The 26,260-nt window shown below is 42.3% G+C and overlaps 4 protein-coding genes across 5 annotated transcripts; 3 read left to right on the top strand and 1 right to left on the bottom strand.

Annotated features, from left to right (window-relative positions):
* Positions 408-2,894, top strand: LOC8055017 (bidirectional sugar transporter SWEET14). Its single transcript, XM_021461114.1, has 6 exons — positions 408-645; positions 1,214-1,250; positions 1,365-1,575; positions 1,687-1,848; positions 2,015-2,134; positions 2,285-2,894. Exons 1-6 carry the CDS (start codon positions 594-596, stop codon positions 2,570-2,572), a joined length of 870 nt encoding a protein of 289 aa, XP_021316789.1. The 5' UTR covers positions 408-593; the 3' UTR covers positions 2,573-2,894.
* LOC8055016 lies at positions 9,107-15,144 on the top strand. 2 transcript variants are annotated; one of them, XM_021461883.1, is made up of 8 exons: positions 9,107-9,574; positions 10,861-11,017; positions 11,307-11,507; positions 11,947-12,189; positions 12,576-12,723; positions 12,837-12,902; positions 13,954-14,122; positions 14,291-15,012. In XM_021461883.1, exons 1-8 carry the CDS (start codon positions 9,202-9,204, stop codon positions 14,650-14,652), a joined length of 1,719 nt encoding a protein of 572 aa, XP_021317558.1. In that variant the 5' UTR covers positions 9,107-9,201; the 3' UTR covers positions 14,653-15,012. The 2 variants fall into 2 exon arrangements, with proteins under 2 accessions (XP_021317558.1, XP_021317557.1); XM_021461882.1 differs by having other exon boundaries at positions 9,202-9,574; positions 10,855-11,017; positions 14,291-15,144.
* On the top strand, positions 18,019-20,505 carry LOC8083106 (probable rhamnogalacturonate lyase B). The gene is made up of 5 exons (XM_021460858.1): positions 18,019-18,240; positions 18,358-18,499; positions 18,670-18,846; positions 18,938-19,716; positions 19,804-20,505. Exons 1-5 carry the CDS (start codon positions 18,128-18,130, stop codon positions 20,294-20,296), a joined length of 1,704 nt encoding a protein of 567 aa, XP_021316533.1. The 5' UTR covers positions 18,019-18,127; the 3' UTR covers positions 20,297-20,505.
* On the bottom strand, positions 20,716-25,921 carry LOC8055015 (CBBY-like protein). The gene is made up of 8 exons (XM_002449491.2): positions 25,511-25,921; positions 24,219-24,289; positions 23,739-23,897; positions 22,887-22,953; positions 22,146-22,241; positions 21,786-21,832; positions 21,403-21,483; positions 20,716-20,946 (listed from the first exon to the last, which is right to left on the bottom strand). The coding sequence occupies exons 1-8, from the start codon at positions 25,808-25,810 to the stop codon at positions 20,823-20,825; spliced, it is 945 nt and encodes a 314-aa protein (XP_002449536.1). The 5' UTR covers positions 25,811-25,921; the 3' UTR covers positions 20,716-20,822.

The raw sequence follows: 26,260 nt of genomic DNA, 5'->3' as shown, positions 1-26,260 counted from the left end.
ACTATCTTACATGATGTCTGCTAGATCCTTACCTAGGTACCTAGGACAGCAACTTGCTGCGGTGTGTTACGGTGTGCAGTGCACAACATTTTTTTTTATATAATTAACACAGTGCAATGAGGAAAGAATTATTGTGAAAACAAAAAGGAAGTGGCCGGATGTTGCATGCCACCTTTATGTCATGCTGATGGATGGTTATCTTGTGTCCTGGCTGGCTTATTCAATCTCCTGGCTGTTGTTGATTAGGACCAATACGGTTGAGTGTGCTAGCCATTGGTGTTCCAGGGGTCACACTCCAGAAGGCATTTGTGTGTGCCTTTTCGGCTGGAGCTTCCTTCCTTCCGGCCTGCTACCCACCACTATATAAACCCCCTCCAAGGTCTCTGCTACCATCAAGCTTTCAGGCAAGCAAGCAACTCCTCCAGTAGTAGTTGTCACCTAGCTCCTCTCTTCGTTCTCACTGAGAAGAAGGATCAAGTGCTTATAAGCAAGCTACCTGCAGCTTGGCATACAAATCCTTGGCCAAGGTAGCTAGCCTACTGATCTATATACAAACTCCTCATAAACGCTCGTACCAAAGCAAAGATCTCCAAATGGCTGGCCTGTCTCTACAGCATCCCATGGCCTTCGCCTTCGGCCTCCTCGGTATATTGTGAATCTTTCTGTTGTTCCTCTTTAATTTACTTCTTTTTCATTGTAAGTGTGCTAGCTAGGAACATGTGTGCGTGCCAAAACATGGTTACTGTTGTTACCGCATCCTAATCCTTCCCATTTAATTAATCCCATGCATGTAGAGGAACAAGCTGTTCCCTTTGCCTGCCGTACCATAAACAAGAGAATTTCATTAAACTCGTCATTGGGTTGGAAGGAGAGAGAGATATTTTTAGAGAAAGGGAAGGAGATATAGATGTATAATACATATGCATGCTATATGGTGCCTGTCCATTTAATTAGGGCAGAAAGAGAAAAAGAGAAAGAGAGCAATAACTACCTTTGTTGCCTGCCTCGCTCGAGCTCGCCTCTAGTGTGCGTGACATCACAAAAGCGCGCAAATTAAAAGGCCCAATCGATGGTTATCGAACTTAATTAATTAAAGGATAGTTGCAACGTACGTACTCTCATGTGTCATGCTCGATCATGCAAAGAGCTCCATCGAGCTCCCCAGAATTATTCTTTCTGATGCCTCTCCTTTCCTGTTTGTGTTAAATTGCAGGCAACATCATCTCCTTCATGACCTACCTGGCACCACTGTAAGTCTCCCTCTCTCTCTCTCTGTGTATGTGTCTCCCTCAGCTGTGCGCGTGCTGTGATCTGACCCTGTGGTATATGGCATGCATGGGACGACGACGACGACATGTGTACAGGCCGACGTTCTACCGGATCTACAAGAGCAAGTCGACGCAGGGTTTCCAGTCGGTGCCGTACGTGGTGGCCCTCTTCAGCGCCATGCTGTGGATCTACTACGCGCTGCTTAAGTCCAACGAGTTCCTGCTCATCACTATCAACTCCGCCGGCTGCGTCATCGAGACCCTCTACATCGTCATGTACCTCCTCTACGCCCCCAAGAAGGCAAAGGTCCGTCGTCGACGTCGTCGTCGTGTTTCCTCCTTTATTAGGGTAAATTAGTGGTGTTCTCCGGCAAGCTCATCGTCATCCTCACCACCAATGCATGCATGCATTCTACAGCTGTTCACGGCCAAGATCTTGCTCCTCCTGAACGTGGGCGTGTTCGGCCTCATCCTCCTCCTCACCCTGCTCCTCTCCGCCGGACAGCACCGCGTCGTCGTCCTCGGCTGGGTCTGCGTCGCCTTCTCCGTCAGCGTCTTCGTCGCGCCACTCAGCATCATCGTGCGTATATATATACCCAACAACTAATTAAAAATTATATATATATATATATATATATATATATATATATATATACGATTTCGATTGTACGTACCTACGTGTGCATCTGGTCATCAGTCCACTCACGTACGTACAACTCCATGGTGGCTTCTGTTGTGTTCTGCAGCGTCAGGTGGTGCGCACACGGAGCGTAGAGTTTATGCCCTTCTCGCTCTCGCTCTCCCTCACCGTCAGCGCCGTCGTCTGGTTCCTCTACGGCCTGCTCATCAAGGACAAATACGTTGCCGTAAGTAAAACGTCGTACGTACTAATGAAAGCTTAATTTATTTCAGCAATTAAGCAACAAACCGTCCTTCTTTCCCAAGGAAACAGAGATCACTACTGAACACTTTTGTGCGACTAATTTTGTGTTGTTATTATCCATCCGTTCGATCAGCTGCCAAACGTGCTCGGCTTCAGCTTCGGTGTCGTCCAGATGGGCCTGTACGCGCTCTACCGCAACGCGACGCCCAGGGTGCCGCCGGCCAAGGAGGTGACCGACGACGACGCGGCGGCGGACGGCACCTTCAAGCTGCCCGGCGAGCACGTGGTGACCATTGCCAAGCTGACCGCAGTACCTGCCGTGTCTCCGCAGCTCCAGGAGGAGGCCAAGCCGGCCGACAACGGCACGACGCCGGCGCCGGCGCCGGCAAACGATGTCCAACTCAACGCCGAGCAAGTCTAGATTTCCCTCTCGCTCTCAAAACATGCGTATAGATGTGTATCCGGGTAGGTCATAAATTAAGCCGCCGCACGTGAAGTGGGCAAAAGCCGTGCGTGCCTCTCTGCATGCGCAGTATGGCACTACACGCACACATGATCGATCGAGCTGCTGTGAAAGGGATGAAAACGAGACTGAGAGAACCACCAGGAAGGGGGGTAGGGTCTCGCCCCGGGTCGTCGTAGTAGTTTGCGTCTGTCTGCTGCTGGTGCTTCATTTCGTTCTCGCCCCCATTGCATGATGTATTGATTTTATTACCTTGTTATTATAGTTCTTGGCTATTAAATAGATAGAGTGTCTGTCACATTCCATGTATATACACAAATATATATATATATATCTATATTTAAAAAGATATGAATCTTTTTTTTTTTATATATATATATATATATATATATATATATATATATATATATATATATATATATATATATATATATATATATATATCAAGGTGCTTTGTCTGTTATTTGGAGTTTCATTACGTTTGTACTATATGTTTCGAACGCGTATGTGTTATCTTTTTTAACGTGTGCCTGAATAGCGTGTCTGCGGCCCTCCACTTGGGCACTGAGGGACAATATTTTTTGGAGCAAACATCCCTCTTCCGCCGTTTGTGCATTTCTTCCGGGCCAAAACTCCTAACTTGCGTGGGCTTTTGGCAGGTTTCCTTGTCTACTACTAGTACTACTGCCCTTCAAATGTTGTCATGTTGGGCCCCTTTTCTAACGGAACACACTTTTAATTTCACAGAGCTAATCGTGGCATGAGTTCATGGGACGAGACTTCGTCACGATTACTAACTATCTAAACTGAATATCTATAAAACCATAGAATGAAACCTTCGAATGAAAGTGGGGTGTTTATCCATATTTAATTCCATTATATGTGACATGAAATATCTTGAAAAATAATATTATAAAATTCTCCACTGAAATGAGCCTTAGTAAATCCATATACGGATTATATACTTAGGGCACGTATAATACACAAGACTAATGTTTACCTGGAGTAATGATTAGCTGCTAAATTTAGTCCCATGTGATCCCAATTGTTACCCAACCACCTAGTTAGTTGTCGTGATAACGGTAGCAATTGCATAAAAATACTCAAAATATCCTCACTTAGTCACTTAGATAGTGCGACCCATGGTCTTCTAAACCGTCACGTGGTGGCAATGAGGATCATCATAAGACGGACCATGACAAACAGCAGCCCACTGGAGTGGGCGGTTGTCCAAAATAGAAAAAAGTCTACTTTTACTCTTTCAACTTTCACAAAAGTCTGTTTTTCCTCCCCTCAAACTCTAAAACTGGGCAAACCGTATCCCTTAACTTTTCAAACCATGCATTTTACCTCCCTGGAGCGGTTTCGAAGGTGGTTTTACTACAGTGAATGGTGGTTTTGTGGTTTTGTGTTCTTTTTATTATTTCGGCTGGATATTTGAAAAATTATAGTAAATCATAGAAAAATCATAAGATAAAAAATCCAGTTTTATTGGACTCTACATAAGTAGATCTACACAATTAACATATAATATGGTATGATTTAGTACAAAGTTTTTGCTATAAAGGTTTTGTCTTTTTTTCCTTTTTATTTATTTTGGCTAAATATTTGAAAGATCATAGTAAATTTCAGAAAAAATCATAAAATAGAAAATCTAATTTTGTTAGACTCCACATGAGCATATCTACACAGTAAATATGTAATATGGTATGCTTTAGTATAATTGTTGGTTGTAGCTTTAGATCTATGTTTTTCTATAATTAATTGAAATAATTTATAGCTGCAACTTCTATAATTATTTTGTCAGACTAAAGCATACACATATTATATATTCATTGTGTATATATACTTATGTGGAGTCTAATAAAATTAGTTTTTTGTTTTATGTGTTTTCTATGATTTACTATGGTTTTTTAAAGATTCAGCCAAATAAATGAAAAAAATGAAAAGAACAAAACCTTTATAGCAAAAACTTTATACTTAAACATACCATATTATATGTTTATTGTGTAGATCTATTTTTGTGGAGTCCAAAAAATTGAATTTTCTATTTTATGTTTTTTTATGATTTATTATAATTTTTTTAAGATTCAGCGTGAATAATTAAAAAAGAAAAAGGTAAAATCACTGTCACTATAGCAAAACCACCTTCATAACCGAGGTATTAAAAAGTTAAAAAAGATGGTTTGCTTGGTTTTAGAGTTAAGGAAGAAAAAACGAACTTTTTTAAAACTTAGGAGAGGAAAAGTAGATTTTTTTTCTCCAAAATGCCAAGGAACATATGGCATGCATGCGAGGAGTTTCGGGAAGTGGGTGGGGACTCGAGCACTCGACGGCGTGCATGCGAGGAGTTTCGGGAAGGCAGCCCACTCAAGTGCGAACTTGGCTTGAGACGATTGTGGGCTGGGCTCCGGTCCTCGTACAGGTCTAGATGGATCAGCAGCTCATGGAGAAGAGGAAGGGGCGCATGTGTTCGGCAGGTACATTTAACATAGTTACCGAGATTACGATCTCATGTGATACTATTAGCATATTTAGGAATCTGAATGTGTGTTTTGGAAGTTTAGGTGGTACCTCAACCCAAATGCGAGGATTGACAATGCATTTTACTCATGAATATATATTTAGTCCTAATAATTCATAAATCATTCATGACTTGGCTCTCATCATTGTGGTTGATTTATGTCAATTTTGCATCTCTTAAAACATGAAATTCATTCATAATATTATTAAAATGTGATTGTAAAAAATCAAAACAAATGCCATGAATGAGGCCCACTTTTTTTTGAAACACGCATGTGGATGATAAAAAAAGACTTTTATACAATGCAAAATGTCCTTAGGATGAGGGGACAAACGGTTATTTTACCCTTCGCTTAGCATTGTTAGAGCATCTCCAACAGTTATGCAAATGAAATTTGCCATTCGTTGGAATTTACCAAGTCCCTAAACGTTTTGTCAAAGAAAAACTAAGTGCATCTGCAAGTGTTTGGTATTTTTGATTTGACATTTTCTAATATAGTGGACTCATCTGTTTTTGTTCGGGAATCTTTCATCCGCCGTAAGTTTTGTAGGGATTACCTCAACCGATGCTGCGTCGAAGGTGGATCTCAGCTGGCGTAGCGTCGCGACGCTCGATCTCCTACCCTTCTCGTCGCTGGAACGAAACCAGTACCTGCGATCGATCTTGGATCCTTCTAGTCGCTCCAACAAAACCAGTCGAAGCACTCGATCTCCTACCCCATACGTCGAAGATAGATCTCATAGGCTCACGCGTCACTGCAAGCGAAGGACCCGACGCGCAGAAAAAAGAAAGCGGCGCGCGGGGGGGAGGTAATACACGCGCGCGATACGACTCCTATCGCGGGAAACAACCGACATCGTGATGAGTAGGGGCACAACAAGAAGTCCAAGATTCTAGGGATATAAAATTGTCAAGCCATTGTGCCTATGCAAAAATGCCAAGTTTGGTCCATCAAATGCCAAGTTTGCCAAAATGCATAAGTCAAATGCAAAACTGTTGGAGAGCAATTTTTGAAATTTTTGGCAAATTTCAAGAATGCAAAGTTCAATTGCATAACTGTTGGAGATGCTCTTAGTATTAAAATACGATGATAGTGTCAAATATAGAAGGCAAAATAAATATAGTGTGAAATAAGAAAGTTTGAGATTTTTGGGCCCAAAACACTTTATTTTTCTAATGTGAAATAAAGAATTTGTGAAACCAATAAATTGATGAGAGTCTTGGTTTGATTGTGATGATCGATAGGATTGACAAAACTCTCTACACCACAAGACAAAACTGGCCTGAAAAATTACTTGAGTACTGCTAAAACTACGTTTAGTATCACTCAATGCTACAACCAAGATCATCAAATACTGAATAGCACTGAAACGCGGCTAGTGAAAGATTTGAATGTTGTTCACTATATCAATTTGGTATAGAATAGAATATCACTTGTACATATACTTATTCTATATATTACCCTAGGTACTAAATAATAATCAGTACCCGAGCAGATCCAACACTTGTAGTCGAGCCAATATATTGTGAGGGTCTATAATTCATCCAAACAGAATTATGCTTGTCCACCAAAAAAACCACCCCGTTAAGGGCCTCAACTATTGTGTATCCACAAAAACGCATACAAGATTTTGTCTTCATCAAAATTAACGTCTCAAAATCAACGAGGACAAAATCCAACGATAGTAAAGAAAAGTTTGAATCCCCCTCCCGCGCTCCTTCCCCCTCAGGCGAAAAGACCAACGGCGTCGACTCCCTCCGGAAGGACTCCTGACCCCCTCCAGCGCTCCTTCCCCCTCACGCGAAAAGACTGGCAGCAACGGTGTGGCAGCGTTCCGAGAGGGACTCGCGCTGCCCATCCTTGATGCGCTCTCACTGACGAGGAAGCCACAACCTCGAGGGTGCCTTCGACTTCGCGTTTATTGACGCCGACACTGGAAACTATGGCCTTGTTTAGATGCACCCAAAAATCCAAAACTTTACAAGATCCTCATCACATCGAATCTTGCGGCACTTGCATGAAACATATTAAATATAGATAAAAAAAGATAACTAATTGCACCGTTTATCTGTAAATCACGATATGAATCTTTTAAGTCTAGTTACTCCATGATTAGACAATATTTGTCAAATAAGAATGAAAGTGCTACGGTGTCAAAATTTAAAAAGTTTTTGATTAAACAATGCCTATGACGGGTACCACAAACGGCTGCTGCGGCTAGTCCATGTTGGCAGTGTGCTCGCCTAGGACAACATGCTCCCGGATTCGTGCCGCCAATCTCTCCTCTGGCCATAGCCCCAGCGCCGCAGCCGAACACAGAGGAGGATTGCCATGCCTTGGAGCCCAGTGCGTCTTCGATGGTGGAGAAGTCATGTGCGCAGGCACCAGCAGTACTGGATCTGGTTCCACTGCAGTCGGCTAGGCCCCGATGAATCACGGCGGTCCAGCATGGGCCTGCGGCCTGTTCGTCCTCTGCCTGTTCGCTTCCTGATTGGAACTGTTGAACCGATGCCATCGCCACGCACAAGCAATCCTTGCCGCTGCTGCTCGCCACGCTGTCTAGGAGCATGGCTGTGGCCTGTGGATCAGCACCAAAGCCTAGAGATGTTGTTGACCAGCAGGCATCACCTACGGTCGATGAAAAGGCACTGCTTGCAGCCTGCCATGTGATGTGCAGGCATTGACAGGCAACTATGCGTGCAGACAGTTCCAAAGGTAAGAGCAGTTTCTTGATTGCTGCTTACCTGCTTAATCATTTGTTTGATTATTTTTTGTGCCTCAATACTTTGATTATTGGTGTGAAAAGTAGTAGAGCATAGGGCCTCTCGTTCAATTGACCACTAAATCTGTTTGTTTGGGCCAAGGGCAGTAGTTGCACTTGTGTAATTGTGTTTGACAATTTGGTGTTGTGAACGAGCGAGTGACTGAAATTTGTTAGTGATGGGTGTTGCAAGTTTTTGCGGCCTTGAAAATGAAGATGGATCTAAAATAGGGCGTACAGATTCAATATGCAGTTCTCTTTGCATGGCTAATTTTACCTTTTGCACAAGATTATTTGATATGTGTTTTCTTATATGCTTTTTGTGGTGAACAGATGATGGCGGTTTGGTAAAAATAAATTGGTGTTGATAGAATAATTTGTCAGATAATAAAATAGTAGCCAAAAAAGAAATAGCTAGTTGTTTGTTCCTCAGTTAAGCTTAGTTAAATCTTGCAATTGGCAAAGGCACCAAAGGGAAGGCAACAATAGGAGCCAAAGAATAAAATTTAGAAGAATATAACCAATCATGTTAAGTCGACAATTTATTTAAACTTAAAGAATCAGATTCCATAGTAGTAAAAAGGAACAACCAGCTATGCTATGGTCAGGTTGTTTGAATGCATTAGAGCATCTCCAGAGCATTTGTAAAGCTCATTCTCTAAATTATCATTTAGAGAGTTATTTATATAAAAATTATTTTCTATATCTTTTCGCTTTCTAACGGTTTTTTTCCCTCTATATTATGTGCATTCTAGAGAGTTATTTTTTATTTCCTATCTTTGACTAGTGAGAAATCTAAAATAGAAGATGACTGTATTTAGATAACCAAATAAATAAGCCGTCGTAGTTTGCTTTTTTCCATAAAATTTTTTTTATTTCTAGCAATTAGAAAACATACAGAGTTTCTTTTGGAATTGCTCTTAATTATTTACATGATCTTTGTTATGATAAAAGAATCTATTAAGAAAATATAATTAGTAATTTTGGTTAAACTTAAGATATTTTGACTCTCTAACAAACTTGTAATGACTTATATTTTAGAATGGAAGGAGTAATATACAGTGATATGCATTTATCCTACTTGTTTGAGAAAAAAATTAACAGATTTAATCAGTGGCTCAACACTAAAAAGAAAAAGAAAAGAAAAAGGAACACCGGCTCAGGCCCGGCCTATAACGTCATCGGACCGGGCCTTGTGTTGTTGAGTCCAGCGGTGCGAGATCCGCGCACGGACACGGACACACAGGAACACTGGTACTCCCCACATCAGCTCTGGCCGCGGCTGGCGACGCCCGTCGCCCATGCCGCCGGCACCCACGCGATGGCGGCGCGGGGGTCGCTCGCCGCCGCGTCTCCTCCAGCGAGCCCTCCTTGTGGCAGCCTTCTCCGCTGCGGCTCTCATCGTCCTCATACTACTCCAGCACCGCCACGGCCCTGAACCCCCAAACCCTTCCACCGCGGCCCACGCCCGCGACTCCTCGGACGAGCTCCTCGACGACTCGCCTCCCGCGGAGCGGGATCCGGAGGCCAGTCACTCGGCGGGCACCGGTGACGGTTCCACGTGCGCGACGGTGGAGAGGATGGGGGAGGAGGCCGCGGGCCCTGGGCGGGGCTCTCCGGAGCAGGCCAGCCTGCGGGTCCGCGAGATGATCCGGCGCCACTTCGAGCTCCACGGTGCGTTCCGATCACGAAGAGGACGCCACCTGGATTTTGCTCTCTCTCTCTCTCTCTCTCTCTCTCTCTCTCTTCCCCTGGAAATGCTGCGTGTTCGACCCATTGAGTTCTGAGAGATGGTTTGTTAGTCATGCGTCGTGTATGTGAATTAGAATATGATGCCTAAGTCGTTTGATTGGATGCCATATGCTGTCAATACAGTAGTTAGTTGTGTGATTTATTCAGAAATTGAGTTGGGGACTAGCCTGAAAAGTGAGGAAGCGGCCGACAGGTTGGCAATGTCCCAACATTAGTACAGTGGCCCCTTCTATAAACTTTGCAACAACTAATGTATGGTCTAGTTGTCTACTACTCCCTCCATCTCAAATTGTAAATCATTCCAAGAATCTTGGAGAGTCAAAGCATTTTCACGTTTGACCAAAATTATAGAGAGAAATACTAAGATTTGTAACGTAAAGTGAGTATACTATGAAAATATAATTCAGGAAGAATCTAATTATATTTAGTTGGTATCATAATAATTATTATTTTATCATATAAATTTGGTCAAACTTAGAAAAGTTTGACTCTCCAAGATTCTTGGAATGAATTACAATTTGGGATGGAGGGAGTATTATTTTTACTTTGCTGCCTGGGATGCATTTCTCAAGTGTTTATGTTGATGGGGGTGGAAGAAATTGACAGTGGTCGAAGTAATGTTCTCACAACCACATGCTGCCATCATTTGCCCCAATGCCCCACTACTTGTGGTCATTTGTACCAATTCACATTAGGATTGTGTATCACAGAACCTTGAACCAAACTGAATTTTGTTACATTCCACTAGCATTCTTCTACATTGTGCACCAGTATATCCATTTGTAACTGTAGTGTCTAGATAAGTTGTTTATTACTCCTCGGGCTTCCTGTCACAATATAGTGTCACTGTGAACATCAACAACTAATAAACAGAACAATCTGTGTATGATCATTTAGACAAAACTGAAAGATGATCGCCTATCTTCTACTACTGTTTATTGAAGTGTTTGGGGCATTGGATTACTTGATTGATTCAACAAAATTTCTATTCACATGATACAAAATTGTTCAGGAGAGAGACACATAAATTAAAAGCTATCAAGTTTGTGGTCCATCACATGCATACGAAATGTCAATTAACATGTCCCTCACATAGTTCAGTCATAAGTCAACTGTGATGTATCCAATAGCTTTGCATGGAGAATTGCACTTTGTAGTTATGCACAGGAACCCAACGTTTACATCTTCAATTAACTTGCCAGGAGCAGAAAGAGTGAGAACGCTTCCTGCCCATGAATTCTGCAAACAAGGCTTTGTGTTGGGGAAAGCATCTGAAGCTGGATTTGGCAATGAAATGTACAAGATCTTAACAGCAGGAGCCTTGAGTGTCATGTTAAACCGATCTTTGATCATCGGGCAAACAAGGCATATGCATTTACACTCAGCTACTTTTCATATTTATCTTTGATTTGACTATTATGCGATTGGTTGGAAGCACTGAGTTCTATGAAATTTCTTCTTTTCCTGTTGTTGCTAAACATTCTTCAAATTTTGTGTTGCTTATACAGTGTTAATTTTTACAGGATGTTTAATTGTGAATTGTTGCATATTATCATGGCTGTGAACCCATGATACATAGATTCTGTAGTTTAGTAGCAGTGGTGATTAATATTTATTGTCCACTTATGAATTTTTGTTCCTTTCTGTCAAACAGGGGACTGTATCCTTTTGGGGAGTACATCTCTTATACCAACCAGTCATTCACTATTCATGAAATCAAGCATTTGTGGAGGAAACATCACTGTGCTAGGACATATGGTAGAGATCTGAATATCAGAGTGGACATTTTTGAAAATCCAGCTGAGACGAATGTTCTGTGCAGTGACTGGAATAACTGGAAAGATCCAATTATCTGGTTAGTACTACAGTTACAGCCTACAATAAGTTTTACATTTTACAATATTTCTCTTGGCATGACCTGCATATGTTATTGATAGCAAGAAGTGCATAAAATAGTAACGGTGATAAGTTTTCTAATTTACTCCAAGGCACGCTAGATGATGAAGATATCTGTCACATCTTGCACTTATACAAAGCTTAGGGTTTAGAGAACAATTTCTGTAATGTTAAATTTTTATTTCTTAAGCCTTAGGTGACCACTAACCAGTCATTTCCATTAGTGTGCATTTCTTATGTAACTAATCATTTGCCGTAGTGCATTTATTCTTTCTTGTTTGTTCAGTTTTTTACACACTAGTGCAGTTCATTTGCTTTCTTTTCTTGAGTCATTAGTTTTCATAAAAAAGCTATGTGTAAAAAGCATGCTGAATGGTTCTACTTATTCACAATTCTAGGTTTGATGGCGCAACAGATGCAGTTGGGATTCAGTTTTTTCTGAAGAATGTTCATCCTAGAATGAAGGCTGCTGCGTCGGCTCTTTTTGGATTGCCAGACTCATTGTATGCCAGGCCTAATACATTTGGTGAACTTATGCGAGCTATCATATCTCCATCCAGCAAAGTCCAAGAAGCAGTTGACTGGGTTTTGAAGGGTGCAAATCCAGATATTGTTTTGCACACACGCATGATGGCGAATAGGTATGGCACACTATTTGTGGATGCTTGTGTAAATTGCAGTAACTATATAGATTGTCCCATCAGTTCAAAAAGGAAGAGTGCAGTAGAGTAGAATATTGACATCATGCAATTTCACCTGCCTACATATCTGGTTCATCAGTAGTCACTGAAAATGCTACTATGTAGACGAAATCGTTAATGTAACCTAAGTTAGCTTCACATACTTCTTTTATTTCTGTAATATAATCTTCAGACTTAAGTTTGAATCGGTAATAGTCAATTTCAATGTTTACTCAATATCTTTCAGTTTGAGGTGATAGTTGGCTACACAGCTATGTTTTAGAACACTGTCTCTTCTACATCATATGTTTTGAACAGTTCAAGATTAACTCCTATTATTACTCTAGGCCAGTCCGAGCAAGAAAAGCTGCAGTTCTTTGTATTAAGAGAGCCCTACAGATTAGCCATATCAAGGGTACACCTCTGGTGGCATTGGTCTCAGACACACCAGCATTTGTGAAGGAGTTAAAGTCAGACATCAGTGAGTTTGCAGAGGTTAGCTGCTAGATTGAATTGAATACTACAGGGTGAACTTAGCACCATAGAGATTGTTTATGTATTTCTGGAAATATTAGAAAGTTGGATGCTCATTCTGCAATTTTTTTTAGGTACTTTATTTTGATTACAAGTTGTTTGCCAAGACTTCTGGTCTGGAGATAGTTGGAAATGATAAGGTATTATTGACTCTCATCATCTCATAGCCCAATAACTGTTACTGTTTCCTCTACAGCTTTCTGAGTTCTGAACCTTATTGCAATCTTTAGGAGTAATTTTTTAATGCTAGATTTGTGTCAAGGGTGTTACGGTTTATATCAGGAAAGGGAAAAAAAACAAATATACATATTTCCTAAAGTTGCTATGTTAGTAATGCACAACTCTATTTTGCTAGTGTGGAGCTGGCTCTCCAATTTTGCCAATCGTTTCAATTAAATTGCTTCCAGATTTCTTGTCATCTTGTGAATATTTTATCCTGTGCTGCTTTCTGAGGATCTTCTTTCTTTGTTTTGTTCTCATGTCTATATTTTGTGTTTTCTATTTTGAAGCATTCTTCCATAGACGTGTAGAATTGTTATAATCCATGTGTATATATCCTTACAACATCCTAGCAATTCTAGTAGGACAAAATATGAGGTAAAACAAATGACACATGTAGCCCTCCTTTAACTATAGAGAGATCTTTTGCTTACCATATTTTGAGCATGGTGGTAGACATTAATGGCAGGTATGTATATGATTGATGCTTTGGGGGAGTTAATTCACCTAGAATACCTTATAATTTGGACAATTTTTGAATGCTTCAATGCCTTGTATTTTAGGACGGAGGGAATGACTCATGCATAGAACCACAAGTACACAACATAACATTTTTGTCTTTTTAAGAGATTTACCTGCTTTAGAAAACATATAATGCAGTATTCCTTTGCCAATGATAGGATTGGCATATGTGCATTACCTGCAAGAGCTGCCTGAGGCAACCTTAGACTGTGGATGTCATGGTAAATGTTCTACTTACAGTTCAAAACTATCCTGGTCATAAAAATAACTGTACAGCACTATTCATTAATGTAAGATTTTGTTTTATTCTAAGAACACAAGTTGTCACTACGTTTGTTTTGATCAACAACGGGCAACTTATGGCATTTGTGGTATTTTTGTGGATACTTTTGCATCTATCTGGTTTCACATCTTGTTCCCTGAACTCAAGACCCCCTTTTTTTGTGCAAGCCTTTGGATTTTCGTTCAAGAGACTGGGGATCAGCTCCAAGGTGGGTGGCGTTTGTTGATTTCTTTGTAGCTGCACAGGCCAGATATGCAGTTGTCACTGGAGCACATCGTCGTGTGGGGACCACCTATGCACAGCTCATTGCAGCATTGGCTGCGGCAAACAGACATGGTACATATGGCTTGTCTTTGAACATGTCATTGCTTTTTGCATTTAGTCCAGTCTTGAACCGTCAACCTAAATCAGCCTACCCTTTTCTTGTACAATTATAATTAGAAGCATTTCGTCCAGTCTTGAACTCTCAACCTAAATCAGCCTACCCTTTTCTTGTATAATTAGGTCGAGAGCCTTCAGGCGCCAACTTCACGTTCCTAAGCAGCGTCCACAGTAACTTGCTGGTGGAGGGGCTCTCAACGCAGGTTGGATGGGGCCATATCTGGAACAGATATGCTGGTCCTCTAAGCTGTCGACACCAGCCGCACCAATGCGCCTTGACCCCGTTCCTCCCGCCTGCTTGGTGGGACGGTCAGTGGCAAAGCCCCATTCCTAGGGATGTCAGGAGGCTACTGGAGTACGGCGTCCGGTTATCAAACACTGGCGAGGTCGACAAGAGGCACCTCGTGTCGCACTGCAGGTCAAGGAAAGATCATGTAAAGAGGTACCATGTCCTTCCACCATACAAGAACCCGGCACGATCATAGGCTTTGGAGGTCAGCGAGGGACACTGTCTAACATCATGCTCTTCGAGAGCCCAGTTTTGTATTAACCACTTATGACGGGTCTAGGTTAGAGTGGCCAGGCTTTTAAATTGGCCATGCTGGTAATTTTCTTGTCGTGCCCCAAACGGTGCCAGTTTTGATGATCTGCAGCACAGGTGTTCGTATATCGCTGTTGTTGATCCGTGATAAGATCGGAATGCAGATAGCAAATAGAGATGGGGTGATGTATTAAGGCATAGGCGCATAGCCTTGCATTGCCCAATGAGTTCTGAGCTAGTGGTCTAATCTGTCATTAAACTGGATAGCAGAACACCCACCCTGAATGTAGAGTGATGTGCGATCTGTCTACTGATGCGATTTTGATGTTTTTCATTCTCCTGTCCTTGCAGTGCTATTCAACACAAATGAGCATGGGCCTTGTTAATGTATCACAGCATGTACATACTTAGCATGTGCTATCTGCACCGTTGAAAACTACTTTGAGATTCATGCTGCACACACTACCTAATGTGAAACTTTACTGTTTTGAATGGCACATATCTCGATATGTTATGTGAACGGTCCAGATAACACATGCTTAGCATGTACACACTGAAAAACTGCGTTCGTTTCAGCAATAATGTATCACAGCATGTACATGCTCAGCATGTGCTATCTACACCGTTCAAAACTGCTTTGAGATTCGTGCTACACTGCGTTCGTTTCAGCAACAATGTATCACAGCATGTAGATGCTCAGCATGTGCTATCTATACCGTTCAAAACTGCTTTGAGATTCGTGCTGCACACACTACCCAATGTGAAACCCTACTGTTTTGAATGGCACATATCTTGATACGCTATGTGAACGGTCCAGATAACACATGCTCAGCATGTACGCACTAAAAAAACTGCGTTCGTTTCAGCAGTAATGTATCACAGCATGTACATGTTCAACATATGCTATCTGCATCGTTCAAAACTGCTTTGAGATTCGTGCTACATACTACCCAATGTAAAACCATATTGTTTTGAATGGCACATATCTCGATACGTTACGTAAACGGTCCAAATAACACATGCTCAATATGTACACACTGAAAAACTCGTTCTTGTTTCAGCTTGTGATTATGTTCAGCTGTCTTTTACTACTAGCCTGGCAATGTTTTCCAGGCTGAAACAAAAAGGTTGTTTAAAGATGCGTGAGCCATGTGGCGACTGAGTGACTTTGAACCCAACGCATGACCATCGGCGGTCGCCCTGCACCTTGGGCGCTTCGCTCCGTATCTCTCTTATTTTAAACACTGACAACTACTAATGGCTGAGCAGCCAATTGAAGGCACCATTTTCACCCATCATACCTCAGATTTTTTTTTCTCATTTTGCTCAATGTTTCCAGGTTTGCAACTTTCGGCTTGTTCGCTACAAATTTTCCTTGTTTCTTTAGGTCCTTGTGAGGTGGCACCGAAATCAAAACACGCGGTAGGTACCTCCTGTTGTACAAGGAGGGCATGGAAATTTGTACAAACGTTGCCTTCTTTGTTACAAACTGGTATCAAACAAAATTTACGCGAGGTGAGGTGACTTTCCAATGAGTATAATATATAACTAAAATTTACGCTCGATGCGTTTCCTCGGCTTCCCGCAGGAGAGATTCCTTGGCAGCAGAGCACCGCAACCCTGCTCCTGCTCCTCTGCTTCCTTGTCGTCGCCGAACGGCAACAAGAGTAACTCTCACTCACTCCTACTACTACCTGTTACGTATTTAACTCTCAGCAGCGATCCTGTGATCGATGCTCACATGGACGACGAGGTTGAGGCTCATCGTCGTTCTGCTCCGGCCGCCGCACGCCGCGTGGATACGGCCGATACGCTGCATCGCAGTCGCGCATGGCGGCCGCCCCTGCTCAAGCAGGGCGCTTCCTGCTCGTCGTGCTCGTCGCCACGGCGTCGCTATTGCCATGGCTCGCCGGGGTCTCCACGGAAGCAGCAGCTGCCGGCCGTGGTGTTACGCTACGCGTCGGCCCGCGCCAGGTACGAGCAAGCAGTAGCAGCCGTTCGAGATTACTTCTGGCGTCATGATCGATCGGTTTGGTTGTCCATTGATGATTGGTTGTCTCGTTCGCAGGTGGTCGTGGACAATGGCGCGGTGCAGGTGGCGCTGTCGGCGCCGGACGGCCGGATCACCGGCGTCAGCTACAGCGGCGAGCCCAACCTGCTGGAGTACGACGCCGGCGCCGGCGAGGGAGACTACGGAGGGTACGTAACTAACGAGTGCATGCACCTTATTACAGTTGTGTTCTGGCTCTTCTTTTATCTGCCTGCGTTCTCCTCTCTGCCATTCAGAAATTTGCCCCTTCCCTTGCAGGTACTGGGATTCGGTATGGAACTATCCCGGCTCTGATCTCCGACAACTCTACGATACGTGAGTGATTACTAGATTCTGTATTCGTGCCGACCTCATCATAAGCATTACACACAACTTGATCCTCAAATGAATAGAATTTGTCATCAAATAGGAAGCTGCACTTGTATTGATCAGTAATAGAGATAATTTTTTTTTAAGAAAAAGATGTAACTTGCAGAACCGAGGGTGTGCATGCATTGTACGCTACACCCTTAGAGCACCTCCAGTGTTGGGTTGAAAGCGAACCATGGGACGTCCAAGTCTAACCGTGCCCACTGGAGCTTCCGAACCATACATGTCAGAACTAAAAGCGAACATTGCAGACAAACCGAACCGAGCCAATTAAAATAACATTGGCAGCACATGGTCCGAAGAAGTCCGTAGCCGGAAGAAGTCCAGAGTAGCAGAGATACATTATTTTATTTATTTAAGAGGTGAGTGGTGGGTCCTAGCAATCGATGCTCACACTACAGGTCTCGAACCGTCTGACGTATTGCAGAATTTGCATGTTCGGTTCGCTGCTCACACTGGAGCTGCCCTTATAACCTTGGAACTAGAAGTTAGGCCAACAATCTGGATCATTTGAAATGGAATGGTATTTGTGAAAGAAATGTTGAAATGCTCATGAATTAACAATTCAATCTTTTTTAATGATAATGTTGAGAGTCAAAGGTGACTATAGGAGAACTAAGGCAAATGACAGAGCTTAGAGTACTAAGTGTCAGGCTGTCAGCTCTGCTTTGAGTGAACAAGCCACTCGTCCACTCCACATGTATCCTGTGATTTGCAGCAACAAAATAGGATTTACTGGTTACACTCATACAGGTTGGATAGTACAGAGTTCAACGTAGTGTCCTCAAGTGAAGACCAAGTGGAGCTTTCTTTCAGGAGTACGTATAACCCATCACATCAAAATAGCATTCGGCTAAACATCGACAAGAGGTGCCAAATTCTTCACGCTATTCCGATTTGTGGAACTGCTTGTTTTAGATACTGTTTTCCTCATCTCTGAAATGGTACCAAACTATCTCATTCCGGAGTTTGCTAAGACCACAGCTGGTGCAGGCTTGTGATGCTGAGAGGTAGCTCTGGGTTCTACTGCTATGCCATCTTTGAGCATGACAGGGCCTACCCTGCTCTCAACATCACCGAAGCTCGGCTTGTCTTCAAGCTTAACCCGGCAAAGTGAGTATCATCTCTCTTTTAAGTTTCTGAACACAATCGATCATCATCTCTCTGCTGCTTTGCATTGTCCACTGAAAACTGATCGAGCTGTTGCCTACATCAAATCTGTGCTACTAGGTTCAATTACATGGCTATTACAGACGACATACAGAGGTACATGCCCAGCGCGGTGGACAGAGAAGAACCTCGTGCTGTCCCACTGGCTTACAAGGAGGCTGTTCTGCTGGTTGACCCCAAGGAACCCCAATTCAGAGGAGAGGTACGTATATACAGTAGTACTTTAGCTGTTTTTAGATAATAATGGAACAAAGTTCCAGCCTCTAAATTAGTAGTAACTTAGATAATGATAACATACTAAAAACCAAAATTACCTCCAAATTTCGGGGGAAGTGTGATGTGAATGTGACTAGCATGAACATTCATATGCAGGTAGATGACAAGTACCAGTACTCTCTGGATAACAAGGACAACGTTGTTCACGGATGGATCAGCGGCAGCGATCCAAACCCAATTGGTTTCTGGGTCATCACTCCCAGCAACGAGTTCAAGAGCGGTGGCCCTCTCAAACGGGAGCTCACCTCCCATGTCGGCCCCACATCTCTCACCGTAAGCCCCATCCAAATCAAAGGAGTGTCCATCAGCATCAGTAGACTGAAAAGTTCGTATGATCTTACTATGGTTTCTTTCCATGCGTCAGATGTTTATGGGGACGCATTATGTCGGCAAGTACATGGTGGCCGACATCGACGACGGCGAGGAGTGGAAGAAGGTCCTCGGCCCCGTGTTCATCTACCTCAACTCAGGTCCCAAGACAGGCGACCTGTGGGAGGACGCCAAGGCGCAGGCGGAGGCCGAGGCGAGGAGCTGGCCCTACGGCTTCCTGGCGTCACCGGACTTCCCCAAGTCAGCCGAGAGAGGGTCCGTCACCGGGAGGCTGTTGGTCAGCGACAGGCACCTGAACAAGAAGCACGACATGCCCGCCGGGGCGGCGGCCTACGTCGGCCTGGCCTCGCCGGGGCAGCCGGGCTCCTGGGCGACGGAGAGCAAGGGGTACCAGTTCTGGACGAGGGCCGCGTCCGACGGCACCTTCACCATCGCCAACGTCAGGGAAGGCGTGTACGACCTGTACGCCTTCGTTCCGGGGGTTCTTGGAGACTACTACGACCGCGGCTCGCCGTCGTCGCCGCTGACCGTAGCGCCTGGCCGTGCCGTCGCCGTCGGTGACCTTGTCTTCGAGCCCCCGAGGTCCGGCCCGACGGTGTGGGAGATTGGCGTCCCCGACCGTACGGCGGCGGAGTTCTACGTCCCGGACCCGGACCCCAGGTACGTCAACAGGGTCTTCGTCGGCGACCGAGACAGGTACCGGCAGTACGGTCTCTGGGAGAGGTACGCCGAGTTGTACCCGGACAAGGATCTCGTCTTCACCGTCGGTGAAAGCAACGAATCCAAGGACTGGTTCTTTGCACACGTCACAAGGTAAATGATGCCGCCTTATATTACTTGTATCTGAAATGTAAAACACAAACCAACTTTTTTTTGGTAACTGTATATGTTGATCTGCAGAAAGGTTGGCCAGGTTGCCGTGCCAACGACATGGCAGATACGGTTCAGTCTGGACAGCGTCGAGGCTGACGGCGACTACACGCTGCGGATCGCCATTGCAGCTTCTGAAAGGTGCAGGTTGCAGGTGCAAGTGAATGACGATGGGGATGATGCGAGGAGAGGCGGGGTGTTTACGGCGGCCGGCGACATGGCCATGGGGGACGACAACGCCATCACGCGCCACGGGATACACGGCATGCAGCGGAGCCTCGAGTTCGCGGTCGGGGGCCACCTGCTGCGGCGAGGCGGCAACACCATTGGCCTAAAACTCATCAGCCACCAGCAAGGACCGGAAGGTCCGGCCATGGTCGCCGGAGTCATGTATGACTACATCCGCCTAGAAGGGCCGCCGTCGTCCAGAGGCGTTGCGTCACGCGGGGTTCCACTTCACCGTGTTTGGGTGCAGATTTTGCTCGTGTCTTCACTGGCCTGCTTCCTCGTGATGTCCCAGTAGTAGTAGTAATAGTGTAGCGATCTGGCATGCAGGCGATCTGCCAGGAATGATGATTTTACAGCAACAGAAAGAAGCACAGGTTCCCCAACATCAGGAACCTACCGCTAACAAAAAGCGCAATTCCGAAACCAGATACACTACAGTCATACTATTGAGCTATTACAGAAATGAAAATTCTCTTGTCACAATCAAATCATAATAACTACTACACATTAATTAAAAAAGAGCATTATGGGTTATGGCAATAATTCCACAAGCGCAACTAGTCCGTGCTATGCTCATCGATAACGAGCGCCGAGGCGCCCATCGACAACGGCAGGCAAAGCCAATCAACAAACATGTTTAGTTGCCTGTCCATTTATCCAAACAAGAGCAGCAAGGAGTGGATTCACTATGCACAGCAGGGGCAACTTTTGGAATGAACAAAAACTAAGTCCGGTCGGCTCATCACTGAACAATTACTTGTAGGACTTATTTTCTTACTTTTTACATTTGAATTCCTTTACATCACTTCATTTGCTCTCTTTCAGCTTACATATTGTTTCTGGAGCAAGTTGGCACAGAAATCCAAATCGAAGCGCACTTCTGGTGGATCACCAATGCAATCGAACACAGCGTCCGCTGTCTCAAAGTCCTCTTCTGCAGTGTAGCTGAAAAACATATTTATGGTACATCTGATTACAAAATGAGCATCAAAACTGTAACCTGAACAATCAACAACATGTGTCCTAAAATTATCGTAACACAGAAGTAAAATAAAATTATAATTTAGATAAATATAAGACTTTTTTTCTGAAACAGAAAAATTTAAGAATTTAAGATTTGATAAATAAACTGACATGTGGATAATATTGATTCAAATATCGAGCAAAAAACACTACACATCCATCAGGTTAGATATCTAATGTGCAACACATTGCGTGCACGAAATTATGTTGATTACAACTCTAGTATAGCATATTGTGTATACTACACAAAGGCTACGCGAATTTGGCATTTCATCTCATATACTAGTCAGATTAACACCTTTATTAGAAAGGTCTACCAATTGTTGTCAAGTTATAAACTATGCTTATTGAAAGTGTTTCGAAGAAGAAAATTTGTACCCGCTTTTTGTTACGATACACTTCATGCCGGCAGCTTTTGCCGCTGCAAGCCCTATAGTACTGTCTTCAACAACAACACAGCTGGACATAAAAGAAGCATGATTAGGAAAAAAAAGATATCAAGGGTTATGGAAACATCCTAACATCTACTTTCATGTTGAGTGCAATGATAGATCGAGTAAATTTAAAAGTGTAGAAGTATGTTGACAAAGAATAATGCAGTTTGCGCTAGTATCCTAACTAAACCAAGTTAATTATAAGCTGCTTAAAAATAGCAAAGCTAGCAACGCTAAAAAGTTAACCACATTATTCCTTGCAATGATATTTGTGAAAGTAATAGATATAATTTGTACAAAAAATGTTCCAAACGTATTATTCAGTACCTTTGTGGATCAACTCCAAGTGTAGTTGCTGCTAATATGTAGATTGCCTGAAAAGAACCATAAAAAAACACACATAGATAAAGGATTTTACCCAAGTGTAATACACAAATTTTATGTTAGGTAAATAGCTACATGAGAAAAGGTTATATTTTTGTCATAAACAAATATAACTAATCTTGGGCTGCCACAGGAATAGTGTAATGTGGTACCATATCAAGGACCCTTTGGTGGCACCAAGCCTAAGTCACAAGAAATTATCATAGTTTATTTACATTTTGCAAAATATTATTTCAAGAAAATAACTCAACAGGGAAATATGGACTAATGCTTAGAGTTCATTAAACTGTGAAATCAACTTACTGGGTCAGGTTTTTTGCGAGGAACCACATCTCCAGCAAATATGGTAATCCTTTCAGCTCTATCAGGCCCCAATAAGTATGACACTATTGCTGAAACCTGTAATCAGGAAAAGAATAGCTATAATTTTCCCTGCTTTAATTGCATAAAATATGTTTCTTAATCATCGGTGATTGGATGTTAAGAGAATGTAAATCTTGGTCTGGTGACCTAAAATAACTGACAAATAGTAAATCTTGGATGGTACAAATGATAATGACATCTTATAATGCGGCTAAATTTATACTAGACAGCTTATTTATTTTCTTAACCTTTTAACATTCAAGTTAGAAAAAGCAACTTATTTTTATATATCGCAGGGAAAAATGAATATTATTAGAGAAAATATTTCATTTGAACCGTGAAATTGGCAAAAGGCTTTTGCTAACTAGGGATGATATATGGAAATTTACAGATCTAATGCCAAGGAAAGGTAAGGATCTAGAATGAGAAGTACTGGGTTGAAAACATCAGCTAAGTTTCAACACTTCCCCTTTCATTGTTTGAATTTTGTTATTTCAGTTAGGTGTCCTGCTAACTGATCAAATTAATTTGTCATAACTTCAAACATTTCACCAACCAATAGTTTTCTGCATGACAAAAGTTGACAGAAACTGTTGTTCCAGATGTGGAAATAGCTATAGGAACTCTAACTGCATATAGCTAGTAAAAGCACTTGCAGGTGGAAAATGCATAATTACTTACAGCTTTCTCATTTGATGTACTGCACACTGCAACTTTAACTGCCTTTCCTAAAGCCTCATCAATTAACCTGTAAAGTTAAAAATTAATCTAGCAGCTATTTGACTAGCTTAATAGTTTTAGCTTTTGTTCTCATGAAGCTAGCTGGTTCAGATTTGGATTCCATTGCGTGTTTTTCTAGTGCATGTACCATGAGCTTCAGCAAAAGACATGAAGTTTTTAAGTTCGCAATTTCACTGTGTTTCACCTCATTTCTTATACTTTTGCCCTTATAGATTGAAAGTGTAATTAGGTTGTAAATCATTGAAGGGAGAAATAAAGTTTCCCAAAGTATGAATGCCTTGACCATACCATAGAGTTTTAACTTTCATATTCTTTTGGTCACGATCACTCATAGTTGAAAACAAAGTAAGATAAAAAAAAAATAACCGAAAGTCCACTTTGTGTGCTTGATCCCAAAAACATTTCAGTTCCATTTACTCCAAAGTATTTCAGTTTGTTCAATCTATCCCCTAGTAAGACTAGTTTTACTGTACACTTTGAGTTTTAAGTTTGAATTTTATAAGGTGGTAGAGGAACATGATTTCTAGTGTTAGAAGAAAAAAAGAAATTTCAATAAGTATCTCTTGGCATAGTGCTGCATGTTACTACACGAAATTTAAAAAGTATTTGACATAAAGACTATCATTTTGTTGTTACGAGTGACAAATATTTTAATTCCCCCACTATGTTGTATGACAGCATTTCAAATCACTTGTGTTCAAGCAGCAAGAAATATTTATGAATGTCACAACTTATAGGTTCATTTAAACTATAGTTAAATTGTAAGGCCAACAAATTGTTGGAAATATTGACCTTTGAACACCTGGACGCAGAGGAAGCAACTTTTTCTCAATTAGGGCCATGAATAGTTCTGTTTTCCTCTTGTGAAGAGAAGCAATGAACTCCTTTCTTTGCTCATCAGTCTTTGGTGCTTTAGCTGGCCATCCTGTCTGGTTGAAGTAAGCTGTCATCCTGAAAACAAATACTTATAATTGAATAAAAGATCAATGATTAATATATAATAATTATTTTCAATTGGATATGTGTCTCATGCAGAGAGTTTATGTTTATGATTTTTCCATTCAAATTTAGAAGTAGTTAGAGTTCTTTCTTCTTACTAGATCATGCTTCTTATAGGTGATAAATAAGATGCGAAGAAATGTTAAAAACCAAAGTAAAGTGCTATCTCCGTAATTTCTTAGTCTGACATTTAATGTAAATGCTTCCGTGGACACTAAGATAATTTGAAAAGCTAAATGAGAAAAATATGAGAAGAGTAAATAAAAGACTAACCTTTCCTTTCCACCGCCTATCTTGAGCAATTCTCCATACAGTTCAACATCCCAGCTCACACCTAATTCCTTCTGTAAATATCAACATAGTTGATCACACACACATTGAAAGAACAAGAATCAGTAAATTTAGTTCTTCTTTTAATAGCATCTCTTAGATTTAATTCCTGTTTCCTGTAGGCATCTCTTAGATTTAATCAATTATCCACAAGAACGTCCATTAATCCTTTTACCCTTTAATATCGAGTACAGAGTTACAGACTAAGCCTTCTCACTAAACCACATCATCAATCAATATAAAGCTTTTTGATCATATCCATGTTTAAGTTTTGATGCAGGATACATCAATCCAAGCAGGCCGATCAAAGTGCAAACAATTGCCACTTATTTATGCCATTCACCATTTTAATTATGTATTGTCTCAATGACTTGTGCAAAATGATGTTTTTTTAACTAAAGAATCCAACTATACATTATCTAACATGGCCCGAGGCAAGTGCGTGAAGAAAATACATAAAGGCAAGGGGTTCCTCCACGTAATGCATTTCTTAAATGCACAGATTGCTTAGGCTAAGGGCAATTTACTATAAAATGTCCTCGATAAGCCAAGCCTGTCTTCCATGAGGGATGCAAGCGAGGTAGCCCGTGAACCCACATATAGGCTTAATTTTGTGGTTCGCTGCAAGTGCCCAGTGGCAAAACTGAAAGAATACTTCCCTTTAACTGAACACCGGCTATAGGGGTTTTGTTAATCTTTTTCTGGTTTTTCTCTGCTTATGTCTGTAATAAACCTCTCTTTTTCATTATATATAATTCTAGCCGGTAAGGGGAAACCCCTGTTTTTTTATTAAGGGGAAAAAAAACCTTTTTTGCGTTAAAAACCTCCTGCTTTTTTAGTTAAACAAAATTAGCTTCACAGCATTAATGCTATTGTCAGCTTCCAACCGTAGCAGGTAAGACTAATTAACCTGAACCAGGTAAGACTAATTAACCTGAACCCTGCATTGTTGAAACAAGATGGACCCAAGTCCCATATATTATACGAATATAAATATACCATTATTTCAAAATTTCATGAAATGCATATTATTCCAAAGGCATGGTCTCAATCAGTCATTAGTGGTCAACTGCGCTGCAGGACAAATTTGTCAGAAGAAAACAAAGAATGGTCCGTGAGCCATCTGTTTAAATAACTAGGAGCATAGAAACCACAGAAAAGATCAACGTCGGAGGTGCAGCCGCATCAGGAAAATGGAGATAAATTAACGAGAGTATCGATGGAAGGAACCGGACCTCGGCGAAGGTTTCGTTGAAGGAGATGCGGTGGCCGTCCTTCTCGGTGTCCACCAGCACACCGTCGCAATCGAACAACAGCGCCGCCGGAAGGGCACCGGCCGGGGCGGTCCCATCGCCTGCCGCTGCCGCGCGCACGGCCGCAGCTCTGCGCCCACTCACGGTGCGGATGCAGCAGGCAACGCCGCTTGGGACCAGCTGCTGACCGGCGGCGACTGGGACGGGGCGCGCGACAGAGATGTTGCTTGCCCGCAGCAGCGTGGATGATGCCGCGGCGGCGGCGGCGGCCGCCATTGACATGGTTTCTTTGAGCGGGAAAAGGTGGTGGGTAGATGGGTGGATATCGCGCGCTTGTGGGTTGTGGCTGAAGATGCGGGCGTGAGGATTTTAGGTGGTGAAGCACTGTTCATGTTTCGCCCTCTTCTTTCTGAAACTGTTCTTTTTTTCTTTTGTTGTCGTTCCCATTAGATTTGTGCCTAGTAAATAACCAGCAAGTCATTGAAGAACATCGTTCTTGCAATTACTATGCATCCTGCAGATTGTCCCTCAGTCTAAATCCTTTTCTCTGTACATCGTTCGTTGCATAGTGGGTTTTGTCAGGGAAAAACATGCCGGTTTAGTTATTACCAGCAGGTTTCAAATTTCAGTGTTTGAACTTACTGGTTGATCGGACAAGTGCTGCAGTATTGACTAAGTATGTACTCTCTTCGTTCTAAATTATATGATATTTTGATTTATTAGATATAACTA

The sequence above is a fragment of the Sorghum bicolor genome, chromosome 5, assembly GCF_000003195.3.
Source record: "Sorghum bicolor cultivar BTx623 chromosome 5, Sorghum_bicolor_NCBIv3, whole genome shotgun sequence".
NCBI lineage: Eukaryota > Viridiplantae > Streptophyta > Magnoliopsida > Poales > Poaceae > Sorghum > Sorghum bicolor.
Note: the sequence above shows the minus strand (reverse complement) of the source record. Positions and strands in the feature narration are given on the sequence as shown.

Coding starts and splice junctions, on each gene's coding strand:
- LOC8083106 (XM_021460858.1), top strand. CDS start 18,128: ATGCTGAGAGGTAGCTCTGGGTTCTACTGCTATGCCATCTTTGAGCAT. Junction 18,241..18,357: donor TTCAAGCTTAACCCGGCAAA/GTGAGTATCATC, acceptor CTGTGCTACTAG/GTTCAATTACATGGCTATTA. Junction 18,500..18,669: donor AACCCCAATTCAGAGGAGAG/GTACGTATATAC, acceptor ATTCATATGCAG/GTAGATGACAAGTACCAGTA.
- LOC8055016 (XM_021461882.1), top strand. CDS start 9,202: ATGCCGCCGGCACCCACGCGATGGCGGCGCGGGGGTCGCTCGCCGCCG. Junction 11,018..11,306: donor TTGATCATCGGGCAAACAAG/GCATATGCATTT, acceptor TCTGTCAAACAG/GGGACTGTATCCTTTTGGGG. Junction 12,903..13,953: donor AGATAGTTGGAAATGATAAG/GTATTATTGACT, acceptor TTTTTGTGCAAG/CCTTTGGATTTTCGTTCAAG.
- LOC8055017 (XM_021461114.1), top strand. CDS start 594: ATGGCTGGCCTGTCTCTACAGCATCCCATGGCCTTCGCCTTCGGCCTC. Junction 646..1,213: donor CTTCGCCTTCGGCCTCCTCG/GTATATTGTGAA, acceptor GTTAAATTGCAG/GCAACATCATCTCCTTCATG. Junction 1,251..1,364: donor ATGACCTACCTGGCACCACT/GTAAGTCTCCCT, acceptor ACATGTGTACAG/GCCGACGTTCTACCGGATCT.
- LOC8055015 (XM_002449491.2), bottom strand. CDS start 25,810: ATGTCAATGGCGGCCGCCGCCGCCGCCGCGGCATCATCCACGCTGCTG. Junction 24,290..25,510: donor TCAACGAAACCTTCGCCGAG/GTCCGGTTCCTT, acceptor TGATATTTACAG/AAGGAATTAGGTGTGAGCTG. Junction 22,242..22,886: donor GTACATCAAATGAGAAAGCT/GTAAGTAATTAT, acceptor TCCTGATTACAG/GTTTCAGCAATAGTGTCATA.